The sequence below is a fragment of the Cavia porcellus genome, unplaced genomic scaffold (assembly GCF_034190915.1).
Source record: "Cavia porcellus strain 051 isolate PalLab524CR breed Dunkin Hartley unplaced genomic scaffold, mCavPor4.1 scaffold_16, whole genome shotgun sequence".
NCBI lineage: Eukaryota > Metazoa > Chordata > Mammalia > Rodentia > Caviidae > Cavia > Cavia porcellus.
In genome coordinates, this window is record NW_026947499.1 from 42495542 (window position 1) to 42519050 (window position 23509).

At 39.4% G+C, this 23509-nt stretch overlaps 1 protein-coding gene across 6 annotated transcripts in view; it reads left to right on the top strand.

The window, feature by feature from the left end:
• Snx29 (sorting nexin 29) overlaps positions 1 to 23509 on the top strand; it is a 560183-nt gene that overhangs the window by 369339 nt on the left and 167335 nt on the right. For all 6 annotated transcript variants that reach the window (XR_010039850.1, XM_063226557.1, XM_063226558.1 and 3 more), the window contains one exon: positions 22443 to 22498. Coding sequence is in view for 5 of the 6 variants with exons in the window: in XM_063226557.1 (XP_063082627.1) it covers positions 22443 to 22498 (56 nt within the window). In the remaining variant the exon portion in view is untranslated. The remainder of the gene's footprint in view (positions 1 to 22442; positions 22499 to 23509) is intronic.

Below are 23509 nucleotides of genomic sequence, written 5' to 3' on the forward strand. Positions count from 1 at the left end.
CGTCTGCATCCAGGAGCTAGAAAGGATAGCAAGCTGTGGGTTTGAGAAGCTTGTGTTTACCCGTTTCCCTCTGTGAACAGGACAGGTCTGGGAGAGGCAAGGCTCTGCTATTTCCTGCCCAGTTCTAAGCATTCCAGCATGCTTTAAGACAGACCTATGAAGGGATTCTGTGGCAGGCAAGAACCCACAATGTCCCTGATCCTTAGCATTTGCTCAGTTTGGCCTTATAAGTGTCTTTCTGTGTCTTTAATACTGAAGAAAAGACAGGACACTATTGTCACGGTGGATGCATTTTCAGGGAGTATCCTCAGTGTCATTTTGAATAAGAATAGACAGCTGAGTAGTACAAATTATTAAGTGCCAGTATCTATTGCTCATATTTATTAACCATTGCCTGCCAAAAATTTGACTGAATTCTTTCAAGCATTAGAGCTTTATTTAATCATAATTCATCATGATAGTAATTATTATTATGATCCCCATTTTGCAGAAGAAGAAACCGAAGCTCAGAAATGAAATCATTCACCCAGTGTTCTAGTGAGAAATTAGAGATATGGGTCTTATTTAGCTACTGAGAATTAAATGCAGGGTCTCATTCATGCTAGGCAAGTGCTCTATCACTGAGCTGTACCTGTAATGAGATTTTATTGTTTTACAATTTGAAAAGTACCCAATTTTTTTGACTCTTGAAAAACTATTTCACCCTTGCTAGAAAGTCCAGTACTTAACAAAGGTATTCAATGAGTAGTTGGTGAAAAATATCTTCCTCCGTGTTGCTCCTTGATTTTCTCACCTAGAGGCAAAAAGTGTTTCCAATCTTTTGGCTGTGTCTTTTCAGAGAATAATAATCTCTGCGTAAACTGCTTGCATACACTTACATGTTTTAATAACTAGTAGCCTTCTAAGTTTGTTGTTCTTTATGTTACTTTTTTTATTAACTTAGAGATCTCTTTCTCTTGCTTTACATGTAGATCTATTCTTCTTAAGAGCTGTATTGATTTCCCCAAACTGGGAATACCATAATCCACCTAGCAGGGCCCTTGGGGAGGGATATAGCATTGTTTTCCTGGTTTTGCTGTTATAGCAGTGTTGAAATACCATCTTTATGTACCCCTGTTGTTCAGAGGGAAGCTTGTTTGGCTTTTGCTTCAGGTCATTTAAGGTAAGGTTGGCCAGTCCTGCCTTACAAGTCTGGGGCCTTTGGACAGACTTCTGCCTCCTCCTATCTGCTCTGTTCCAGGACTACCCTGTCCAGAGTCAGCACCCTCCAGGAGGCTGCATTACAGGGAGTTACAGCAGCATGTCAGACACACATAGGAGGCATTATCTTTGTTAAATGCAATGCAGAGGGTTTGGTCCCTGCTGGGTTTCTCATTGGGCTCTCTCACCTGGCTGGGCTTGAGTCCGCTGCCCTCTCTTACTGTTCCCTTTGCCTGTACTGCTGCTCTGGAGAATAGCCCTCTCACCCCAATATCTGTTTGTCATGTTCTCAGGAAGCCTCGATACCCTAGCCAGGCCAGGCTTTCCACTTTCAGTATATTTATGTATATCTCCTTCCTCTTTTAACTACAGTATTTCCATATTAACAAATCACTAACTTGTGTATTATCACCCTCCCTCCTTAAGAACCAGTTCCATGCTTCTTTCTGTTTGCTTTGTATCCTGGTGAGTCACACAATAGGTGCTCAATAAAGGTGTGCTGGCTATCAAGTTAATAAGTGAATGTTACTGGTGGGAGGTCATGGTGTCCGGGACTTCCCTGCATCCGGTAACATGTAAACCCATCTTCTCTCCCTGTGCTGTGCTCCTGCATAGTCTGAATGTCTTCCATAGCTGAGATAGCCATTGGCATACAAGCAACTCTGCCATCTTATTCCCTGCTTGTGATGGCCTGAAGGCAGGAGGGAGTTAAATGCCCAGTAAGGGACTCTAAGCTGTTGGAAAGAGCTGGCCATTTGCACTGTTGCCTGTAGAGGACACTTTTAACCTTGTCATTACTGCCTCCAGCCTGCCCTGGTCATCTCCCTGGAGTCCCACACCCAGGGCAGGAAGAAGGAGGCCAATACAGCTCTGTAGAATTCTGAGGCCTTCTCTTCCTCTACATTGTCAGAAGCATATGTTGGAATCTTAGGCTTGTCTCCCTTCACTGCCACCTTCCTGGCTCTGAGGACCCTGGATCTGACTTCTTTCCAGACAACTGGAATATTAAGTGCCTCAGGGCAGTACTGCAAGCTTTGTTTGGGAACCTCAGTTTCCTAATCCATCAAGTGTAAATAAACATGGTACCAGCCTATTGGTAGGTTTTGTGGTTTCATCTGTGTTCCCCTGTGCCTGGCATTGGCTTAGTGTGTAATAGATGCTCAGTAAATGTTTGTTTTGTGATAACTTCATTTTCATAGAGCAGAGGATGGATGCATAGACAAAGTGCTAATTTAAAAAGAGACGAGCAGAAATCTCAGTAGTGTCTTTATAATATTCTTTTTAAAATTTTTTTATTCTAAAAAGATTAAGATAAAAGAGGACATAACAAAACAGATCAGAACAGAACAATTTAAGCAACATAGTATTTCACCACAAGACAATCAGACATTACAATAGCTACCATAGTGTCTCTTTCCTTGAAATATTTGAGTATACCTTCATACACTATAGTATCAAACATAACCGAATAGTACAAAAACCATTCAAGAGAATGAAAGTATTACAGGGTATTCAGAACCAACTAACAGAAAATGAACAATGGTTACTATATTATCTCCTTATCCATAAATACTTTTTTTGTTTATACTATCACATATAATAAAATCCAATAAGATACAACATGATAAAACCGATAGAGTCAGAACAACAAAAGCATGGTAGGACTTCAAAACAAGATGATAGTAAAGCAGCACTAGCTATTATAATGTCTTGTTTGCTTCAAAATAGCTGTTCATACCATCACGGACAATAAAATCAAACAACTCAGAATAAAACCATTCCAACTAATGAATGAAAACATTATAAGGGTTCAAAGCAATATAATGGGGAATCATGATTACCACATACTTTTATGTACTCTTACCATTTCTTATACTAGGGAGACTATGCGGTATTTATACATGTGAGTTTGATTTTATAATATTCTTTAAAGCTAAACTATTTCAAAGAGGAGGAGTTTGGAATTAAGGATTTTATTTTTTCCTTTTTTCCTCCCCTTCTTCCTCCTTCTCTTCCTCCTCATCTTCATTGTTGGCTTTGTCTTTGTCTTCGTCTTCATCTTCGTCATCTTTTTTTGAACATGAGTATTTTTAGGACTCTCATTATTTTTCCCCCTCTGGTGTAAGATGTGAATGGATGCTGAAATTTTTTTTAACTTTTTAGCAAAAAGTGATTATATTCTGAGAGAACAGCTCCTATTTTAAATAATACGTGGATACAGAGAAATAGAGTCTTACAAGACTGCAAGTTGTAGAAGTCAATTAAAGTCACACCACAGTTAAGCCAGAGGCCAACCAACTGATTAAATGGAAGAGCTGTGACAAGGCCTCACTTTGTGTGATACAAGTTGAGTCCTTTCTTAAGTCTGCCCCACTGGCAGGTGTCTGTTTCTCTGCCATAAGTTCTATTTCTGGTCAGCTTCACTTAAGTAGAAAAGATGATTTGTGACTTGAGGTCTGTGGGGTCACTGTTCTTATTCACAGCCTCAGTCCTGCTGGTTTTGCCTCTTTCCATCCCCTCTCTGTCCTGTGGGGTGAGGGCATCACCCTTCAGCAGCCCTTAGCTGTGTACTCTGTATACATTGTATGGTCTACATTTTATCCTTTTACCTTCTGAACAACTCTGTGCAGTATAACTGACTTAGTAAATCCATAGATCCATGTTTCAGCAGAACAGACTTAAGTACAAGAAGGTCTCCTAGTACTCCATAGGGCCAAGGCTTTGTGGTAGCACTGAAAAAAAGCTACAGCTGTCTTGTTCTGTATCCCTTTCCCTGTTTCAGACAAAGCAGTGTCTGTCTTGTTCCATGTATAACACTCAGGTGGCTTTAAGAACCTGGTAAAGTGCTCAAGTAGTCCCACCCAATATACAGTGATTCTCTCCTCCTTATCTCTCATTTTGTGTGTCTAGACTTTTCTTGTTTGTTTTTTAGTCTTACTGATGACTTCTTAATGTCAAAAGGGTTCTTTGGAAACTTGAAATTTAGAGAAGGCAGAATTTTTCTAATCCAGAACAGTGACTCAGAAGGGTGTGTGTCACTCATTCACGCATGTAGGGGTCTGATGGAATAAGCTTGAAAAATGTATTAGGGAGAGTGCACTAGTCAGCTTTACCAGAGGAGTTCCCATGAGGGTCACACACCAGGCCTCTCTCCTCTTGATGTAGCAGTATTTCCTGAAATTATTTCCTCAAGGAACATCTTTTCTAAGAAGATGCCTATGGAAGAGCTGGGGTAGAGTTACATGTCATGTTGTCACTGATGCCAGCTGGGGTCAGCCCTCTGCCTGGTGACAGCAGGCAAGCAGGAATGCCCACAAAAGGGACTAAAGAAGTTGGTTCTACCATACCCCACATCACTGGGATCTCATACAAGATACCAGTCTGGAATGATAAAGAAGAGATGAGGAGGACATTTTTCAGGGCTCTTTGTGCTACAGTGTTTGTCCTTCTGTATTATCACATCATGTTGCCTTTTCTGTTTTCCCTTGTGGACTGAGCTTCCCTGAGACAAGCATTGTGTCTTTGTGTCTCTTCTGAAACCCGGGACTCAGCTATATGAATGTGACTGCAGTATCTATGGTAACACTAACCACAGTGTTCAGCTGTTCACACAGGTGCCCTCCTGTCTTGCTAAGTGATAGACTTAAGGTTTACCCTTATTGTGAGCAGTCTGTGTTTATGGGCACCTTTCCTCTACTCTTCGAAATGACCAAGCTGCTGAGAGAGAAGAATGAGTGATTTTAAATTCAAGGGTGAGAAACTGAAAAATCACCCCAAGTTTTGTAATAAGATTCACTTTAAAATGTTTTTCTGGAATGGTCTCTGTATCTTTAAAACCTTCAGAGGGAGTGATCTCATTTGAGGGCTGATGCTATTTAGGTACAGAAGCTTAATAAGAAATATATTTTTCAGCTGTGTGACACTTGCCGAATATCTAAATGATCAAGTACCAAATTGTCTGCAGTCCCACAGCAACTCTAAACATCACATTCCAAATTATAAGAGGCTTTTTAATTTGGCACTTGAACATCCGTGTTTTAATCGTTTACCATCTTAAAGGAGATTATTTTGAAAAGTACCATTTAATAGAGGCTACTAAAAATATATCTCACTTGGAGGCTTAACTCAGAAATATTAGTTCTTGACACAAAATCATCTGGAAATATGCTTGCAAAACCCAGTTTAAATTCCTCAGTGCTAGGGGATAAAAGCCCCTCTTTGGCCCAACCATGTTTTTCTGTCTCTGGGCAAATACCCCAAGTAATCACATGATCTTTGATATTAATGCAAATAAATGCTTTCTGGACTTGTGAGAATCAGTGAGTCTCAAATCTTTCTTTTCTGAATGGCCAGTGTTAAACTCTTGGCCCTGAGTTTTGCTCATCACCGTGGGTAGTTGGTTTCCATGAGGCTCTCTTGAGGGGCGAGGGTACAGGATTTGCATGGTTAGAGCCTGCTACCTAAATCTTATGGGTATGGAACATTGAAAGTGCTTTTTCATTAAGAGCAGGGTTTTGTACCTATTTGCAAGTTTCCCTTCAGAGCTCTCTCACCTTGGTGCAAATAGGAAGCACTGATAAGGTACAAAATAATCAAGATGACTTCAGCTACAATTGGAAGGAGGGATTTTTTGCCCCACTGTGTGCTGTTTATCACTCACTGAAGTTTTGTGTGACTGTTTCATATAGAGTGTGAGGCAAGCTATAGAGATGCAGCAGACATGGAGGATGCTGCCTTTGTCTTTGAAAAAGTCAAAATCCAGAATATATTTTCTGTGATATAAATTTCTCTTGTTTGATTGCATCATGGTTTGGCATGAACATAGAGACCAAAACAGTTAACTCTGAGCTTTTCTTTGCCACTAACTCTGAAGAGATGAACTGGGTTTATGAAGCCACTTGTTACCTGGCATTTTACCCAACCTCTATTCCCCAGTGCAGATTTGTACTTGCTCAGTTTGAGTATACTGCTCATTACCCAACCAGCAGTAGGAATGACAGGCAGCAGTAGCCAAGATGTCCTTTGGACTCATGAGCCTGTATTCTCTTTTTTTTACTATCCAAGTCCTACTAAAATCCTGGGCTCATGATGCACACCGATTTTAATACAAACAAGGTCAGCTGGGATTTATTTAATAAATTCATTGTAGATTTGCTCTTTGTCTTCCATAGAAACCTCTCTCCCATGGTAACAATTGCAAGATCCTAGGTTGCTTACTGCTGACTCATGTGCTGTCAGCATGTAAATGTCTTAGTATGACATCATTAGCATGGAAAAGACTGCCTTGTGACTGGAGCTACCAAATCAGACTCCTCTAGTACCTGGTCTAGACCAAACCCTCCTCTTCAGGACTGTGGCTCCACCCTTTATTTGTGTCTTTTTCAAAATGTGAACTGTCCTTGCCTCGTCCATTTTGTCTCAGTTATGTCTTGTGAGTCTTCCAGACTGAGACATGTCCATTTAAATCCTGATTTAATTTTTTCCTGTTCTGCTGAATTAACACTTGTAGTATTACCAAGGATACATAATAACCACATGATTATGCTTGTGTGAACCCTTTAACTAAATATATTATATTTATGTAACTAAATATAACTATGTTATCTAACTAAATATATTATCTTTAACTAATAACTATATCTGTTATTTAAATATATTATACTTACTCCTTGCTAAATTTCTTTCTCCATGTTAATAGGTTCTCTTCTGATTAGCCATATTTTTCCAACTTGTTGCATGTGAATTTCTGCATCTTGTAGAAGTAAATTCTATTATTAAAAAAAATCTTTCTTGAAAAATAGAAACCCATCTTGACTTACTTCTACACCTTCATTAATTTAGACTTGGGCTGGAAAGTGAACAATTTAAATAGCATCAGGGGTCTCTGACAGCTTGTTTCAAAAGACTTCCTTATCTCCTTGAAGTGAATGCATATAGTCTCTGAGTGAAAGTCGATGCTGTTTTGCTGTGTTTCATGGACTTACTTCCCTAAGCGGCTGGTCTGTGGGATCCAAGTGTATTGTGCCTAGATATATTACTTTCTATTCTGGAGGACAAACAGGTTATGTGATCAGATGGGAACAGATGCATCTTGATAGAGGAATCCCTGACCTGTTCTTTTTAAATAATCTCTTCCAGAGACATAGGTGTCATCTTGGTATTGCCCACCCTCTATAGTACATGAACTCTAGGCTGTTCAGCAGTCTTCTTGCCTACAAGATCTGCACAACTGCCATTCTGGTTTTTTAGGAAAATGACTTTGGTGATCAAAGTTTGAATGATGTTCTTCCACACACTCAAAAACTGAGAGATGTGTTCGCACCAAAGCAAGTGGTGATGGTTAGAGGTATAACTGATGTGGCCAGGTAGGCATTTGAGATCTGATGTCGCCAAGAGTTTTTGATAAGTTGAAAACCCCTCACTACCCACTCTTGCAGATGTTTATTTCTTTTCTGGAAGAGTGGCCTCTTTCCTCTTCTTCTTGTTTCCTGCTATTTTAAATATCTGCACCGTATCCAAGGACTTGGGACACTAGTTATAAAAGGTATAAAACTATCGAAAGACATGAAATAATACTTAAGAATGGAATGTTATATTATGGCCTTAACATAATAAAGACATTCATACTCTACATTTTTTTCTATAGATTTGATGAACCTTAAATTGAATGTGAAAGAAATTTTTGAGATTTTTTAAATGCATTTATATAGAAAAACATTGAGATATTTAAAAAATTTGTATTAACTTTGTTGTAAAAATTATGACTGATCCTAAAGCAGGACATTGACTCTCTCCTCCTCATTTCTTTTTCCTTACTGAATCCTGCCCCTTGGTACATGTTCCCGCTGTTTCTTCTATGCACAGAACTTTGCGTTTCTACCTTTTATCTTTCAAAAGACATGCTTTAATATTTATAAATAACACATATAAAAATATACTTTTGACATTCACCTTTTTTCATTAGGGCACTATTGAGAAATCCAATAGTACACAACTTGTATATAGTATAAAACATGTTATCCCTCTCCCAGAAAGCCTCCTACGAAAAACTTGCTATGCATCCTTCCAAGTTAATGCATGTACAGACACACATGCCTGCACACATACACATAAAATACACTTACCTTTTTTAAAAACATAAGTGAGATAACTGTCCAAATTGTTTTGAGGCTTTATCTTCTCTATTCATGAACATGTGTTGGCTTCACCTTCCCTCCCACTCTTCAGATCTTCCCTATCCTTCAAGGTCTAACTCAGTCTTTGAGAAACCCTGTAGTACTCTGGTTCATACTGTGCTTGGATCATGCTTTTGTAATGGTTTCCTTGTAATGTTATATCCTTCACTAATCTCATGGAGTTATTTTTTGACTTTTCCATGTGATAATGAGATCCTTAAAGGGGAAGAATGGCATTTACACTCCCACCTCCAATAACGGATAACCTTTATTGAGTACTTATTGTATGCCAAATCCTGCATCAAATGCTGTAAGTATAATAGCAAGCAACCATGAGGTGGATATTCCTGCCTCCATTATGGAAAGGCGAGAACTAGGGCACAGGTAGTATCTCTAAGTCCTCATGACTAGTAAGTGATGGAGCTAAAAGATCTCTGCTTTTTCAGGGTCTTCATGTCCTCATCTTTAAATGGAACTAGTAATGGCCAGCTAAGAGAGTTGTTTGAGGTTTAAATTAAGTCAGTTGCCTCCAGCTAATCCCAAGTAGGGGGTAAAATACCACTTTAGTCCTGAATGAAATAATACTCCTTGGCCTGCTTTATTGTCCTACATAGCACTTAGCATCACTTGACAAAGAATTTGCTGTTTCCCAGTTTGTCTATTCTGTATGTGACTGAGTTCTCACTACCTTCAATAGGGTATTAAGTATTTTATTGTATGAGTGAATGTTTATCCTCATTTCTCATCATAGCATCTTTGCTAAGAACATTCAGAAAATAGTTGGTGAATTTGGCTACAACTTAATACTGTTGTAAGCTTCATGAAACAACAAGGAATTGTGAATTTCCTGTCTCAAGATAGCCACATTGCTGTTTATATTTTTCGCTTGTTGTCAATTATAAGAAGCCATTATATCAAGTATAATGTCATCTACCCCTGGTTTTCCTGGTGTCTTAATCTAAATGGTTTCTAATTTGTGTCTGAAATTGTCTGTCAGTCACAGAGAGAACTTGTGCCTTCATCAGTAGCTGTCAGAATAAACCAGAGCTTAGAGAGGCTCAAGTGGAAGTGCAAGGGCTGGCTAGTGGAGACTTGCATGCTCCTCGGAAGCTGTTCCCCAAGAATATGTGGGCAAGTTGCACTGAGAACCCCCTGTCAGCTGGCTTGAAGAAGAAACTTAGAAACAGTGGCCAGTAACTTCTCTGACCTTAAGATCTATGCAAACCTTTCTGTTTTGGTAACTGTGGTTTCAGACCGGGCACTTCTCTTAGTCTCAGTTTTCAGATCTGTAAAATAGAATGTGGTTCATTTCACAAAGTAGACTGCATTATGACATAGTAACAAATACCATCCCTAAAAGAGAACAAAAAAACATTGGTTTCTGTCTCTCTCGTGCTATAAGTCCTTCATGGGTTGCCAGGGGCTCTTCTCCATATTGCCATCATTCCTGTGCCCAGACCCAAGCTGTTAATAGAGGGACAAAAGAGCTTGTCTGAGCACACATGATCTGTTAGAGCTTCTACCCAACAATTACATATCACTCTTTCTTACTTCGTTGGGAGAGCAGGTCCTGTGGATGCATCTGTGATGAGTGGGAGAGCCTGTGCGAGAAAAGAGCAGAGTTTCTGATGAGTTATCCCTGTGGGCTTCTACAGATGAGACCTGCCTTCCAAGGAGTTAGATTCAATTAGATGAGATATGGAAAGCTCTTAGTGTCTGCACCTGGTAAGCACTAAGTACATAGTGATGGTGATGGTGGATAGTGGGAATAACACTGATTAGAATGTCAAAGCTTATTGAGGTCCCATGGGTTATGAAAGCTTTATTTTACTGTGATACAATCCACCTGCGCTGGTAGATAGTTTACTTTGAACTAGGGATCAAAGATAAGACTGACATGATCTGTGTCCTCAAGGAGTTTGTAATCTCTCCTTGGAAGGAGGAATTGATGGATTTCCTTTGAGTTTTCTTTTTTAGTCTTGGCCTTGATAGGAAAACTTAGAGGCTGAAATAAAATGTGGGAGCTACACAGGACCTTTGGACCCACAGTTTCTGCCATCAGTTATGATGCTTCCAATGAAAGAAACAAAGAGTCCATTCCAATCTGGCCTCAGCTCTGCAAAGATTTTTGTGTTTTTTTTGGCCTTACGTAACTGGAAAATATAGAGTCTGTGAGCTTTAGCTTCATATTGAGCTCAAGGGTTGTGATGTGGTAGTACCCTGGTCCATTTGACATGACTCTGTTCTTACTGTCCTTTGCCGCTCCCATCCTGCTTCTCTCATGGAAACCATCCTGCCTTGAAGGCAGCCAGCTAGGAACTGAAACCTCTACAAACTGTATGCCTATTAAGTGTTTTTTCCTTTAAATCTGGTTGTTAGGTATTTTTGTCTCAGCAACAAGGAAAGTAAGTAAGACAGGTTGAATGGTGGCCTCTGATAGGATATGTCTACTTTAGAACTTAACTATGATCTCATGGGAAAGGCGGTCTTTGAAGATGTAATTATGCTAAGAATCTTGGAGGAGGGTATTATATTTGTGTGTATTTGATTTTTCATGTCCAATAGTATTTGTTTTATGACAGTTGGTACACTTGTGTTTGGTGCATAAATGTTTATAATTGTCATCTCTTCCTGTTTTCTTTCCAATTTCTTTGCCTTCTAATGAGTTTTGGCTTGAAATTTGTTTTATCTGAAATTAGGATAGCTACTCCTGGTCACTTCTAGTTTCCTTTGCATAGAATATTATTTTTTTTTCTTTTTTCCGTTACTGAGAATCAAACTCACGACCGCCTGCTTGCAAGGCAGGTGCTTATGCCACTGAGCTAAATCCCCAGCCCCTATTCTTTGATTTTTAATCTGTGAATTTTATTTTGAAGTAAATGTGCTTCTTACATACCACATATGCTTGAGCTTTGTTTCTCAATCCATTCTGTCAATCTTTGTCTTTTGATTGAGGAATTGAGATTTATTACTGAATGGTATGGAATTGTTCCTATCATTACATTGAGTTCCTGTTTCTGATTTCCTTAGTTAATTCTTTTCTTTTCTTTTTTCTTTTTTTTTTTTTTTTTTTTTTCTTTTTTTTGTCTTTTTCCTTTTTATTGGTACTGGGGATCGAACTCACGATTGCCTGCTTGCAAGGCAGGCGCTTATGCCACTGAGCTAAATCCCCAGCCCCAGTTATTTCTTTATATTCATTCTTTTTATTTATTATCCTTTTTGGCTTCACTGTTTCTTTATATAATATCCTTGAAAATTGTTCTTAAGGTGGTTGTTATAGAAATACCATTTCATCAATTGTAAAGTAAGGTTTTTTTAGGTTGCATAACTTGGCTTAAAAATTACTATCTTTTAGGGCTTGGAAAACTTTCTCGCAGCATCCTGACCTTCACAGTTTGTGTTGAGAAGTCTAGTAGAATTCTAATGGCTTCACATTTACATGGAATTTGTGCTTTTACTAATAACTGCTAGAATTTTGTCCCTGTAATGAACATCTGGCACTTTGTAGTGTGGAGAAGTTCTTTTCTGATCCTGGCTGCATGCCTTGCATGCCTCTTTTATCTTTATGTATATTTCTTTCCCTATTGTTGGGAAGTATTCTGCCTTGGTTTTTTGGAATAGGCTTTTTAATGCCATTCATGTTTTCTTCTAATTTTTCACTCATTCCAGTTTCTCTTAGTCTTTTGTATCATCCAGCAGCTGGTGGATTCATGTTTATGTCCTCTTGTTGCATTTTTTGGTGTCTTGAGTAGCTGCTGTTTGGACGCAGCATTGTATTTTATTTGTGGAGTTATGTCCTCACACTGACCACTTATGTGGCCCATATTTTCAGTATCATTGTTAGTTTCCTGGATTGATTTATTTTTGGGACCTTTTTGTGGACACTAGTACTTTGAAAAATGGCCACTCATATTTCAATCATATTGTTTAGTTCATCTTACTTAAAATCACTGTCTTCTGAAAGCTTTGGTATCATTTTGTGTTTTACTTTACTTGCCTGTTTAATTATATCTTCTGTGATGGGATCTTCTCTTGGACTGACATGTGGCTATTTTGTGTAATAGGATTTTTCTTTTTCTATGTTCTTTACCTATTAGTAAATTCTTTTTCCTAACTGCAGTACTAATCCTACATACACTGTGCATTGTACACCATTTCCACAAATCTTTTTTATTTTGCTCAGGATGAGCTCTATGGTAGAAAGAATCCACAAAACAACTACAAAGCTTTGCCGTGCAGTTATTTAAAGGCTTTTTTTTTTTTTTTTTTTGGTAGTGCAAGTAATATACAAATCTATTATCAGTGTAAGTTTCTAGACATTAAGTTAAAATCTCTTTGCCCACCATTCTTGATTCCATTATTCTCTAGAGAGATAACCATCTTGATGAGGTTGGCACTTAGTCTTCCATGCCTTTCTGTTAGTTTGAAAGCTACTTACTACCAGAAAATATTATCTGAATCAGATGCCATTATAGAGTTTGATGCCTACCCAGTACACTTACTTTTCTTACAGGTGAGCCTTAACTTTCTGTTGGTAAAAGGGGGAAGGGCAGATGGATTGGAACACTGTCTCATGTGCACACTTGTATGTGTGTGTGAAGCCTATGCACCAGCCTCCTGACTGTTCACTTCCTTCCTATTGCCAATCCTTTCTTTACCCTGAAGCCACAGTGGCTGCTGGAAATGAGAGCTAGGGCCATCGTGCCCTTCTTAAGTCCCTCTAGAATCTTTTTCCTGTGACAACAAAGAGCAAAAACATACTTTTCCCCTAAGCCACCTTCCCTGAAGCCCCTCCCAGATACCTTTTGTATCCCTGTATTTTCACAAGCACAGCTGTGTTTGTTGATTGTATAATACTTTGCTGGTGAATTATGTGCTCCACAATCCCTACGACGACTTCTTTTTTTTTGTTCACTATATTTCCCTGGCCCTTGCACAGTGTGTGGTTCCTATGCAGACCTTAGGACACATTTTTAAACATTTTTAAAATAAATGTGCACGTAACAGCCAAGTGTGTGAATTTGTGGAAAGGAACAGTTTCCCACCCAGGGGTAAGGCTGCTGAGCACTTAAGGTGCCAACACTCAGCTGGGTTTCCAGGCACCCTCATTCATAGTGCAGAGCATGTCAGGTATCCTGCACTCAGTCCATGCATTAGTAGAGTTACTGCTGCCCCACAGCCCACAAGGGCAGCTTCGCTTGCCCCATTTAATGGGGAAAAAGTGAAATGGAGAAAAATGTCTTGACAGTACTTATTTAACATAAAGAAATAAATAACAGTAAATTATCATGATTAAAAAGCTGACACATACCACAAATACCACAGTTTCTCTAAGAGTCTTATCTTAACCACCTGGCAACTTATATACTTTTACCTCTCTAAGCTGCATTCTATGATAGCCTCTTTATGTGACTGTGCTATAGAATCTTTTTTTTTTTTGTCTTTTTTCGGTACCAGGGATCAAACTCACAACTGCCTGCTTGCAAGGCAGGCGCTTATGCCGCTGAGCTAAATCCCCAGCCCCTGCTATAGTATCTTTTAAAAGAGAGAATAGAAATGTAGAAATGTTCACTTGCTGTAGTGTGATTAAACAAAACTTATTTTTTAGTAGTTTATTTGAAAATTTAAAAAGTTCATGTTAAAGAAGTTTTCAGTGAATACCCCTATACTCACCACTTAGATTCTACCATACCATTGACATTTTACTATACTTGCTTTATCATCTGTCCCTCTATCCTTCCATCATCCATCCATCCATATGTGCATCCCTCCATCCATTGTCCATCTATCATCAATCTGTCCATTCCACTATACAACTATCCTTTAATCTTTTTTTGGGGGGGGGTACTAGGAATCGAACTCATGACCTCACACTTCAGGCAGGCACTGTGCATTTAATCTTTTTTTGAAGCAATTTCAAAATACAGTGCCCACATGTATTTCCAAGCTGGCCTCAAAGACAGAAGGCAATATGTATGTCTTTTAATATGCTTCAGAATGCCTGTAGAACTTTACTTCCTCCTATAATGTTCCTTTGTGCATTTTCCTGGTATCCCCAGGATACTTTTCCAGAGATAATTGCTCATTGTTGTTTTTTCCATTGAGGACGTGGTAGTTTTTCTTCTAGTTTAAAACTGCATAATTTTTACATTATTATTTGAAAGGTTAACTACTTGTACATGGTTAAAAATTTATAAATGATGTAATTTTACAGCAAAAAAAAAGTCTTTTTCCCTTCTGATTGTTCCTCTCACTATCCTTTCCTCCAAGATATCTATGATTGGCAGTCTCTGTGTAGTTGTCTAGAAATGGTTGATCCCCGTAGACACGTGTGTGCAGTCTGGCCACATGGACACTGCATCACTTGAGTTTTTCATGAAAATAGTGGCTTACCTAATTTGCTGTTTTGTGTCTTACTTTTGGCTTTTGACCTTATATCTTAGAGGCCATTCCTCTCAGCAAAGGTGCCCTGTGCTGTTGTTCTCTTTGCTGTACAGTCTGACTTGACTATGCCATATCTTATATAACCATCTTGTTTCTAGGCTTTTGTTACCGTATTGTGGTGCTACAGTGAATGTCTGTATCTTTGTACATATATTATCTATATTATATATGTATATATTTTACATATAGTGTCTTAATTACTTGGAAAGAAACTAGATTTCCATTTATTAAACTAGATAATTTTCTTATGATTGTCTTCCTTCCTCTTTTCTAAACATCCATTTATCCACCTGCCAACTATCCATATAAACATCTGCTCATCTGCCCATCCAGTGGGAACATTCACTGACTTATCATATGTGCCGGATACCATCTTGGTCTCTGGAAATATTGTCCTTGAGACCTTCATGAACTTTTGGGAAAAACAGACACATCAAAAATGAACTCACATAAATATGTTAGTCTGTGCAAGGATTCTTAGCTGAGTGTGGTGGTGCGCACCTGTAATCCCAGCTGAGGCAGGAGGATTGCACATTTGAGGCCAGGTTGGGCAACTTAGTGACTTAGCAAGACCCTGTCTCAAAGTAGCAAAAAAAAAAAGGGCTATACATGAGGTTCAGTGGTAGAGTGCTTGCCTTGCATACACAGGTCCGGGGTTCAATCCTCAGTGCTACAGAAACAAAGCAAAGCAAAGCAAAACAAAACAAACAAAACACCCCCAAAACCAACCAAACAGATAAACAAAACCCAGATAAGCCTCTACTTTGCCAATTATTTACTCCCAACAGAGTCCTTGACTTTGACTGTTTATAAAATCATGTGACTGTCATGCCTCTAATTATGTTTTTTAAACAAATAAACAAACAAAGAGAATAACAGAAAAGCATAGGTCCCTGAAGGTGGTCTAGACCCAGGCTGTCTGCCTACCGAGGTGAAGACAGTGCATGTCAGCTTTCAGGAACAGATCATCACCTGAGCCTGCCCATCACTGGCTGGCCACCTCAGCTGGAAGACAGAGTTGTGCCATTTTATACTCTGTTCTTTATTTAAAAATGAGATACAAAAGCAAGACTATTGGTGGAATGGAAAATAGTTGTTATTTTTAACAGCAAAAGTAGGAGCTAATTGTTTAAAAAAGAATTGTATTTGAAAACAGGGATGAGTGAGAAAATGACTGTGGCAATGAATTATGGGTGTCATTTCATGACTGGAGGAAAGATCTGCTGCCTCTGCTGTGTCTTCCTTCTTGCCTTTTCTTTTGAGTAGTGACTCTGAGAACCTTGAATCAGTAGAGGAAAAATGAGATCCTTTTTCTTTGATTCTTTTTGTCTCCAGACTGACTTCTCCTTACCATGCATTAGTATTTTGAATTTGCTCCAAAGCAATTTAAAATTGATTAACATTTCAGTATAGAAATATGGCTTATATCGTGCCTCATTCATTTAGTCAGTCATAGGCTGTACAGTGTGCCAGATGCTACAGCAGGTTTCTGGGGTGTTATATGAATGTGTAGATGTGGTGAGCATGGAGATGTGGAAGTAGCTTTCTGAGTTATGGAGAGGGAACCAGCCAATTTATAGATAACCCATATGTAGTTACTACAAACTGAGCTTTGTGAATGGCAGAGGGTGCCAGTGGACAATCTGTTTACTTCTGGTGGTCAGGGAAGGTGCTCGTTAGGAGTTCATATTTTAGCTGAATATTGAATAATGAAGAGAGGTCGAGGAGATGGGAGAGAGCAGGAGGAGTGAACAGTAACTTGCTTTAAATATTTGCTTTTCAGTTTACTTGCAGGTTCAGTGTGAAACTATAAGGTCTTTGGCATATAGTAAGTGTTGAACATCTATTGGTTATTTCCTCCATCCTGCCTTGTTCATGTTTTCTAAGAGCATAAACAGACTGGTTGGCATGGTGAGGAGTAGGGGAGAAAGAGACCAAGGTTTGTTAATGCTTAGTGACTTTTCTATCAGAGGAGCCAGGATTGGAACTCAAAATGTCTTATCTATCCCTGAGTCCTGATGTATTTGGCTCAGTCTGGAGGCTTACTGTGCCCAGAGATAGAAGAGGACCTGGGAGAGATCTAGCCATCCTAAACTAAGCCAGGTGTGAGTTTGGCCTTCAGGCCTGAAATCTACCAAAAGTCATCCTGCAGTGACCAAGAAAAGGGTCTCAGGCCAGTTGTTTACTGTGTGTATCTGCTTAGGAGTGGTGAGCCCTCTCAGAGGTATTCTGCCCTATCAGAGGTTCTTCATCAGCTGAGGTTCTTGAAAATGAGTTTGGGTTCCATCATTTTCTGGGCTTCTGTGCATAGAATAGGAACACTGCAGTGGAGGCAGCATAGCTTAGTCATAAAAGTGCCACTCTGGAGCAGGACATGTATGTTTAATCCCACATTTGTTATTAGCCCAATGGCCTTGGGCAGCTTTTGTAGGTTATCTATTACTGTATGTCAAACCACTGCAAAATTTAATGGCTTAAAAACAATGACTGCTTTCTTATTTCAAATGATTTTGTAGCTTGGCTGGGCTTGGGTGAGTGGTTCTCTTTCATGTAGTATGGGCCTGGGCTGTGGTGGTCTGGGTCTCCTTAGAGCTGCCATCAAGATGGCACTCTCATTTGTCTGCCTGGTGCTGGCTGTCTTTTATGAGCTGAGGTGATTACTGACTAGAATATCCCATGTGTTCTGTCTGCACCTGGAGCATTTGCTGAGCTCCCGTCTGCTTGTTCACATTGAGCCTTTTGTCCTCCCTACTGTCATGGAGTACCCATGGCTTTGGGAGAAGGCTGTGGGAAAGATGTTACGTGAAAGTGCCTTATAAAACAGGAAGTCTTTAATGGTTCCTAGTTGAAGTGTCATGTTTATACAACATTTAGAATTATAGGTGAGGGCATCTCCAAGGAGAGAAGGTCCCTGTCCACCTTTACTGCCCCTGCCTGATTTCTACCTATGGAAGGAGATGTGCTTTTTCTCATGACTTAACAAGCTGGCTGATAGACCATTTCTTTACTTACCTCCCTGCCTCCCTCTATCTCATCCTTTTACTTCCCTGTCTATTCCTTCTGTTTCTTCTCCTGCCTCCTCTTGTTCGTCTTTTCATCTTCCTTTTCTGCTCCTTCTCCTCTCCTCTCTCTTTTTCTGTGTCTCTGTGTCTCTCTATCCTCTTATAACTTAAATAAACATTTCTTCAGCACCCAGTGAACTGTTTGTTCTTTTGGCAAAACTTTTAGTATCTTCCTGAGCTTGAGAACTTGACAGAATGAAAGGGACGAACTAGTGTCAGAGTTCCATATTGATGTTGGCATTTAGTAAGAGCTTGTTTACCCTGAGAGAGGGACTGTCTGTCTTCCCAACTTCTGGAGATTCCTGAGTCAGGAGAGACTGCAGAAGCTTTACTGCTGATGCATTCAATTAGGGAGTGGTCTCATCTGACACTCCACACCTATGCACACAGCATTGTGGGTCTTCCTCCAGAAGGACTTAGGAATTTTGGCTGCCCTGTTTCTCCAGTAATGGCCTTTGCTTCCCTTGTTACCCTGTGGCTGTCCAGATCACGGGCAGATGGGGAGCCACTTTCTTTGTGAAAAGTGAATGGAGATAATATGTAGCTAGTCACTTCATTATGTTCCCCATGGCAGGGTGATGGGGTGGTAGTGAGCTGAGTTCTCCAAGATTCCCCAGGCTTCAGAATGTCAGAGGGGATGTTTGTAGTTAGTATCAAGAGTAGGTTGATTTTTCTTTCCAGATAATCTCTGTCCATACTTTTGTATTGTTAGGGTATGAAGTAGAATCAGTGTTCTTGGTATTTGCTATGAATTCCAAGGATATCCAGTAGTACTCTGGGAAGATAGCAGGAAAAGACCAAACTCTAAGATATTTAGTAAACAAACCCTTCTGTTGTCATCCTACAGTTGCGGTACAGCCTGGTCTAGTTACCAGATGTGCTGTTACAGCCTTAGAAGGTCATGTACTATTCTTCTAAGCAGCCTTCTGGCACCCAGATAAGTATCTCCTGGTTTGCTGATCTAAAAAATGCTACAGAATTTAAAGAAAAGTCTCTAAGCCAGCAGGACTTAACAACTTCCAGGCAGTTACATTCACTGTCCAAAACCTTCTGGAACACCAGCATTCCTGAGAGGAAACTTATCTGTCAGAAAAACATCTGGTAGCACGATTTGATTCATTTTGATGAAGCTCTTTGTTCCTTATGATTTTGAAGTAATGCCTGTCCTTCAAACAACACGTTGTATTTCACTCTCTTCCTTTTGCTGCCTTTGTTGCTTCCTATGGGGTACATACGCTCAGAGGCACTTATGGATGAGGTCTCTAAGGACAAGCTCTGTTTACTTCCTGTAGGAAATAAAGACTTCACTAAAAGGAGGTGAAACTCTGCATCGTGACAGCCTGTGAGTCTGACAGCCTGAGTCCTTCCTCAAGTCTAATACCTGGGCTTCACATAGAAGAACTTTGTCTAGCTTCAGGTGCTAAGGGGAGACTTAGAGGAGAGGAGTGACGGAGAACTACTCTGGATCCCGCTCAGGAGTTGGAGTCCCAGCCAGAGGAGAGAAGGGGTTGCGTGGAAGTTTGCGTGGTGTCAGAGCCCTAGCTTCTTTGTTTTCCATCCCTGATATATCAATGAGTTTGAAGGCAGAGTCTCTCCCATCTGGCTTTCTGCATCATGAGTTGGGAAGGAGATATAGAAAAAATTTTACTTTACCTAGTAATATGATGCTACATACTTGTGTTGATACAAATTACACATCTGTCTTTGTCTTTATTGAAGAAAGTACCAGAAAGTTCTAAATACTTAATGCAGACTCATATGACTTTTGTTCTAAATGTGGCTCACTATCATCTTCTGGTTGTATTTCATTCATTCTAACGATATTCACGTGCAAACATTGTGAATTATGATTAAGGCTCTTGCTGCTTTTTATTAAACAGAGAGCAGGGCTGTGATCTATGCCATTAAACATTTATCAAAAACACTATTTGGGGGCTCCATTGTATATTTATTGAAGTTTTTAATTGGTAGTGCATTATTTCAAAACAAGTGTCATTTAAAAAAAGTATATAAAAATAGCCTCATTTCCACACTGTACCAAGTGGCCCAGGTCCCACTCTTGCCCAGAACACACTGGCCACAGTTTTTATCAGTGTCTTGAATTTTACTTTTACAGCTTTTTGATGCAAAAACTAACAGATATCTGGATTCTAGGTTATATATTAGATCTGTGTGTGCATTCTGCCTTTGTTTCACTTATGGTCTATCTTACTGATCTTTTCAAAAAAGCACAGAGAAAGTTACATTGTTCTTCAAGAGCATGTTTACAATTTTTACAATTTTTAAAAGAAATGGAGAGGGTATCTCTTTCTTATCTTACAAAAAGATAACAAGTGAAAAATGAATCTCTTTTCCTCTAATCTCACTCCTGATCATTTATCAGTGGTAATCATTGTTACTATTTAGTACTGATTTTTTAGAATTTAACTTGTGGTTCTCTAGTCTCAGGAATGTGTACATGTCGATACATGTACATAAAATACATTTTAAAAATTTGTTACTTCACCCTCTCAGTGCTATAATTTCTTGACCCATTCTTCTGTAGATAGAGCTTTAGAGTATAAACTTTTTTAGTTCTCTAAGCAGTAGAACTAGAGAGAATCTTTGATACAAATTTTGATTGGCACTTTTAATTGTTTCTTCTTGATCAATATCGATAGCGGGTTTTTAGATCAAAAGATATGAATGTTTTTAGGGATGTTGGAACATGCGTTTTAATGGCTTCCTAATATGCCATCTCTTTCCAGCTGCTCATAGGAAAGTGATGGTCAATAGCAGCTGGATGACATCCATTCCAGCAAGTCCTTGAACTAGTGATGTGTGAGGTCCTAGGAAATTCAAGTTTATCTAACATCAAGGTGGGCTTCTCCTCCTTGGGTGTGAAAGAATCTCTCAATAGCACCTTCATAGGAAAAGTCTGCTTCCCAGAGCCCAGTTGAATTACTTGACTGTAAACATCTGTAGAGGTCTCAACCTGGGTTACTCTCTCCGGCTGCTGTGAACAGGGTAAAAGGCACCCCGCAGTCCGGCCATACAGGTCCTGTGCCTGTTATCAAAGATATTAGAATGCATTGCTTTCAATTCTTAGTAATTGTCAAGTTATCAGAGTACACAGTTACTGAGGTTTTTTGTATTGCCAGACATTGCTCTGTGTCCCCTACAGACAGTAACTCATTTTATCTTTATGACAACCCTGTGTTACTATTATAGTCATTGTATACTCATTTATAGCTATATGCTCATTGTATACCCACAGTTTCTCTAAACTGTGATTTGGTGTGAGATTTGGTCAGTCTCTCCAGTCAGGCAGAGGTGAGACTGAGCTGCATAAACTCATGGGATGGTTCCATTACCGCTGTGTTTTCCTACTTCCGAAGCCAGAACCCTGTTTCTAAAGTGTCTACAGACAGATTTTCTTTTAAATTTACTACATTTCATCTTTTTTGCTTGCTTTTTGTCTTTTTATTGAGAAGTTTATAACAGACCAATTTGAAGTTGAATGAACCTACATTCATATTAATTTCCTATTTGTGTAGTTTTGGGCAAGTTATGTACATATTATCCTCCTAAACGCTAGTTTCCTTACCTTTAAACTGGGAGATAAAACACTGACAAAAATTGTAAATAATCTCAAAGTCCTGATAGTAACAAAATGTGAAATTAATATTCTTCTTTTTTCCCTCACTTCCCTACACCCTTCTTTGCTCTACTTGGTTGTTAGTTTTGATCCACATTCTTAAAATGCTAACCGATTTAGTTTAAATCACCTCAGAAAAGGGTGTTCATTCCCTAATAGTAGAATAATTTATCGATTATTGAACATCTACCAGAAGTGAACATTTTGTAATCTTCTTTGCATAATAATTGCAAATCCTGAATCAGTCCTGAGAATTAATTGCCTTATGGGGCTGGGGCTGGGAAGGTAGCTGCGTATTTCAGGTCATGCATCCTGTTGGCTGCCTGTTGGCCCTCACACTCACTTCCACAGAATGGATCAGCATCCCCAAGTAGCACTTGTGGCCAACCATCATATCATACAGTACCGTTTTTGTCACCTAGTCATGTTTTCCTGTGTCCCTTCTGAGTCAGGAGAAGCCACATTTGGCTTAATTTACTCATATGTTACGGAGGTGAGTGAGCCATTTAGGGGTGGATGATGGCCTTGGTGTTTGTGTAATGTGCTTGTCTGTGCATGATGCTCATCCTGGTGAAAATGTATGTTTTTATTGTATGTCTGATATCTTGCATCTTGGATTCTAATTAGTTCTTTACAGATTCAAAATTAGATGCTTTTACATGCCTGTGATTATCTCAATAGGATTAACAGTCCTTTTCTCTAAAGATAATTGAGTTCACTCATGGTGGCATATTTTTATTTCTGCAGCATTGTTGCTAAGCATCCCTCCACGAAATTTCTTATTGTTTTCTAGTAACTGTTTTTTCACCTCATTCTGAATGGGAAATATTCAGGGATCATTGAGAGGCTGAAATCTTCGATGATTATGCAAACCATGGTAACCATTATTTGCTTTCTCTCTTCCTTCCCCTCTTCTGATGGTAGGTACCTGGAGATTTGAGTCAAACATCGGAAGACCAGAGTTTGTCAGATTTTGAAATGTAAGTCCATAGTGTATGAGTTGAGGGTCTTTTGGAAGTAGGACTCTGCTGTTGGCCTCCCAGAAGTCCCCATGAGAAAAAAAGAAATTACCATGAAGTCTGTACAAAGTTGATTTTATTGTTATAGAAGTAGGGAGTGGGGGCTGGGGATTTAGGTCAGCGGCATAAGCACCTGCCTTGCAAGCAGGCAGTCGTGAGTTTGATCCCCGGTACCAATTTAAAAAAAAGAAGTAGGGAGTTATTCTCCAAGATCCTAAGCCTACTGAACCTGTTTTATATTCCCCTTGGATATGTAAAAGCCTTTTGGCTTTGACTGGCATTTAAAATTTGGAAGATATTGCATAAAATTTTAAGTTCTAAAAATTTCCCTGTAAGGCCATGGTTAGTTAAGGGGCAGCTACCTTTCACACAGGACCTGTGCTCTATAGTTTGCCACAGTCTTCACTGTCTCCTCTAACTTCACTCTGGCCCACTTTACCCAGTCATACTGTCTGTTTAGCTCGTATCAGTATTGGAAGTCACAACCTTAGGGTTAGAGGAAACACCAGTAGTCAGTGCATTGCTCTGAGTTTGATTGGTTTTGACTATTTTCAGTGCCTCTGCTGATGAGCCCTGAGGAGACTGTTGGTCTTCAAACAATTTCTAATTAGGTTGCCTTGACTTTTGGAGTAGTCCTTCTAGGCTGCAAATGTTGAGTGAGTTATGGATGAAGGGCCAGGCAGAGAACCTCCTTCCTCACTCATTCATTTGTGGTGATTAAAAGAAGGGTAGGCCTCCCGTCCCTTGAAGCCTGGAATCTGAGACCAGCCTGGGCAATCTAGGGAGACATTGTCTCCAAAAACAGAACAGAACAGAACAGAACAGAACAGAACACACACATACAAAAAAATCCAGCTTCTTGATGAAAAAGAATCATCTAAGAACAGCTCCTTCTGGAGAGGGAAAACAGGACAGGACATTAGAAAGAAGTTTTCTCAGAGCCAAATTGACCTGCTTTGAATTCTCAGTCAC